Here is a 3,870-nt window from a genome sequence, read left to right as displayed (position 1 = left end):
ATATGGGCTCACCCAAAGTGTGCGGCGGATCCCACGACGAAGAACCATTGTGAGACGACAAGGAAAACGCCTGCTCGCTCGATAGAACGATAAGCCCCTTGTCACAAGCAGGCAATCAGTGGAAACAGCCTTCAGGTCTGGGAATGGCAAAAGCTGAGAAGAAATACGCGGATATTAAACCAAATTGATGGGGCATGTATATCAACACGAGATTTTGAGCTGGAAAAGATGGTTCACTGTGCATTCGTTTTTTGCCTGTTTAGAAGGTTTCAGTGGGAAAGCTTACCGAATCTCGGGCTGGTAAAAGAATGGTTCTCGGGTAGATGGCAAGTCCTACTGTGGCGGGGATCTAACTGGTTAGGCTAACCCAAAGACCGAGACGGGTGGCACAGCGAGGAACCAAGTGTACCGTATATTTGAAGCTTCTATCTGGCCAATTTCATTGGGTTCGTGTCGTTGGAACTGCAGTTGATACGTGGTGAGCGTCTGACGCGACCAAATTGCGTCTGAGTTCTGGAGTGAGATGGAAGAACGGACGGCAGAGAACACTTGTCTCGCTTTTGAGCTCTTTGACAGATACGGATGCCTGAACCGCCAATACTACGAGCATAACTTCAAGCGAGGCTCCGGTGCTTGGGGCCGTGAACTAGACGGCGGAGATATTCTCTTGTTCGAGAGTATTAGCATCACATTGCCGAACGCCGTCGTGGACTTGGTACACAACTCGTTAAGGCAATTCTAGACAAGGTTTGTCCAAAAACGAACCGATTTGTGGCACCAGCCAGACCTGGCCCGTTGCTGTGGCTGTATGAATTACATCGGCGGCCCAATTATGTCACAGCATCCCGGTCAGCAGACATGACAGACGATCCCCGTTCTAGAGACTAAGCCATGCTGTTTGGCATCGCCCCGCAAGTATACCTCCGTTGCGCGGTTGATGCGTGTGGCTTGCAGGGGCTAGTGCAGCCGGCCGGCCCGGAGCAAGGCGCGGGTGAGCGGCGTCGGCGATGGCATCTTGTTGTAGCAGTAGCAGGATTTCGATGTGGCACTATAGCATGCCACCTCGTGACCCATCCATTGGTATGCATCCGCCTGCTGCAGGCCCGCCTCATACGCTGTTTCTTGTGATACACAGGACTGGGCACGTCCCAGCTTGCGGGATGAAGCCTTCTGCATGACAAGGGGGCCCGTCAAAGCGACAAGGCCTAATCAATCTATTGCAGACCAGGGTCAGCGTCCGCATACTACTGTCACTTTGCCGCTCTCCTTAACTTCTGGACTTTTCGCACTCTTCTCACCTCCACTTTGTCCCACATCTCACTTACATCTTTTCCCGTCAACAAAAAGACACTATATAAATCCTTCTTGTCAAGACGAGTATGCTGCTTCTGTTTATTGCTGCCTCGTCTTGCGGCTCCACGGGTGCGCACCTGCCTGACGACGTTTAAAGGCTTTTGCCGCGTGGTTTAGCGGTTGGCCGCGCGCATAGCCACCCGACGGGGCTCTCCCTCGTGTCCGTTGGCGGCCAGCTGCAGTCGCCGCTTGTCTGGCTCTGTGCGATCGATATCCGCCGTTCCTTTCACCTGTCCGAGCATTTGATATCCTTGGTGTTCGTGTACACCTTGTCGGCTGCTCGAGAACATGATTGATATGGACCGCGCCTTCGCGACGATGCCGAGGCAGGCTTACATCTTTGAGTTGGGCCTGCACAGCGCTGCTCGCAATACCACGCAATTTGATGCCCTAATCAGAGACAGACTTAGCTAAATCGTGCGCGACTTCGACATGATGGGTGCCGATTCCCCTCCCACACCGCCTGCCGGCCCGCTGCTCTCTGAGGAGTCCGCCACCCTTCTTCGGGAGCTAGGAGACTACTTCACCCGTACTGCTCAGATATGGTCATCATTGACGCATAGCCTGCTTCAAGACCCGCACGTATGTCAGGTTGCCATAGATGTCAACAACCGGTCAGCCAAGCAAACCAGTCTGACGGTCTTCACTACCGTTTCTGCCGTTGATGTTACAATTAGTCGTTTCCGATATGTGTCACAGCTTATAGCACCTCACGGTCATCTATGGCATGCTTCTCACACTGTGACACAGGAAAATACGAGACCTAGCGGCCAAGTTCTCTCAAGACGCCCAGGCTGTCTGGCGGCCCAATGGCGGTGTTTTGGAACCTTCTTCCTCGTCGAAGTAAGCTGTCCAGAGTGAGAATTGACACTCGCCACCAATCTATCTTCCGGACCAGGCCTGGATGCTCAGTTGCTCATTGGCCGTGGCCACTCTGCCAATGACAACTTGAACACGTTGAACGATGGAAAAGCCGAATAGAGAAATCTTGGTGATGAAGGCGACTGACTCTGAGGCTGCGGGAGAGCGTTATTGCACCTGTTCAGCTATGGCTGCTCTTCATTCAGTTTGGATACACGGTGGGCAAGAACGGGGGCGTAGAACCAAAACTAGATTGCACTTTGGAATGGCTTACGCGAGAAGATGGCGACGCCGCAAAGAGAGTCTTAGATGAAGGAGTGACAGTACCATCCCGGCTTCATGCTTAGAAGCCCTATGTATCGTCACCGGCGGGAATTTGATCAGATTGTGAATAAAGTGTTGAAGCGTGCCAAGCCACAAGCCAGGCAAGTCACAAAATAGTCCGTAGAACCTCTACTGCTTTTAACCCCACTCTTTCCCGTTCTCTGCTCGTTGTAGTATTCCCAGTCGCTGGTTGGTTCTGTAGTTCTTTGTCTTGCCGAGCGAGCTGCGTAAAGATCAACCCAAAAAGTTAATGCTGATTTTCTGCCTCGCGGGCCGCTTGATCGAAGATTTTTGTGTGTCGGCGATTTTTTTAACGCGCGGATAAGATATCTAACTCTCCTTGCGGTATGCGTCTTCTTTTTCTAGTCTTTGCTGTGTTGCAAGGCTTATGAAACACGCCCTCTGGCCGCCATCTGGTGTGATCCTCAGCACGCCTTTTGGCACGCAAATTATGGATTGTGGCATCGGGTTTCACTCTGCCAGACCCCAAATATTGTCTGTTTTTATGTTTGACCAAATTGACTGGTTCGCATTGCCCTCTTCTCAGTGTACCTCAAATGTAGTAGGGGACGAGGCTTTTTAAAGGTATGAATAGGAGTTGGTTTTTGCGCTCAATACCTATAGAAACCGCCGCGAGGGGGTGGAAAAGTCTCACAGCACTTTCGGATCACATTTGGAGGCCGAAATTACGGATGATGCGCGCAAAGAAGCCGGTTCTGACGCCTAAGATACAGTGGTCCTGCCAAGTGGTAAAGAAGCTTGGCCGTCTCCACGAGACTCCGACCATGTCAGGTCCACATAAACATGGCCTCTTCTGGATTCGTTCCGACAGTAAGATGAATAATCTTGGGCAGGTATTGGATGTCATTGCTTGCTTTGCATCCTAAATGGACTTATCAATCACGCGCGCTTTCGCACATCGTGCGCCTTCACGAGCGGAGGTCGACAGGGCGATTTTCTGATGACGGAAGCACCCAGCTTCCGCCAAAGTCACATGTTAGTCAGTCGACAGCTGTTTGAGGAATGGGGAGCTATTCAGCCGCTCGGGTGTACATTCAGAAGCTGCTGAGAGGATGGGAGAAAGCTTTCTGAGCTCCATTTAGTGCCTCTGCGAAGAGCGGCGCCTGCGGGGTCTGCTCAGACGGCAGTTTAGTTGAGTCTGCTGATTGCGCTCTGGCAATAAGATGACTAGTTGTAGGCGAATAATCGCCGCTCTCGTTTACTAACATCCGAAACAGCTCCATCCGTTACCCGCGCTCCTTGCGCCATCAGTGAACGAATACGTCGAGGCAAATTTCTGACGACAGATCAACAAGCCGACACTTGCATTAC

At 51.8% G+C, this 3,870-nt stretch overlaps 1 protein-coding gene across 1 annotated transcript; it reads left to right on the top strand.

Moving 5' to 3' along the window:
- Positions 1–1,785: 1,785 nt before the first annotated feature.
- BBA_09565 (uncharacterized protein) lies at positions 1,786–2,561 on the top strand (the record flags this gene model as incomplete). Its single annotated transcript, XM_008604662.1, has 2 exons — positions 1,786–2,196; positions 2,421–2,561. The coding sequence occupies 2 exons, from the start codon at positions 1,786–1,788 to the stop codon at positions 2,559–2,561; spliced, it is 552 nt and encodes a 183-aa protein (XP_008602884.1).
- Positions 2,562–3,870: the final 1,309 nt, after the last annotated feature.

The sequence above is a fragment of the Beauveria bassiana genome (assembly GCF_000280675.1).
Source record: "Beauveria bassiana ARSEF 2860 unplaced genomic scaffold BBA_S00058, whole genome shotgun sequence".
Taxonomy (NCBI): domain Eukaryota; kingdom Fungi; phylum Ascomycota; class Sordariomycetes; order Hypocreales; family Cordycipitaceae; genus Beauveria; species Beauveria bassiana.
Note: the sequence above shows the minus strand (reverse complement) of the source record. Positions and strands in the feature narration are given on the sequence as shown.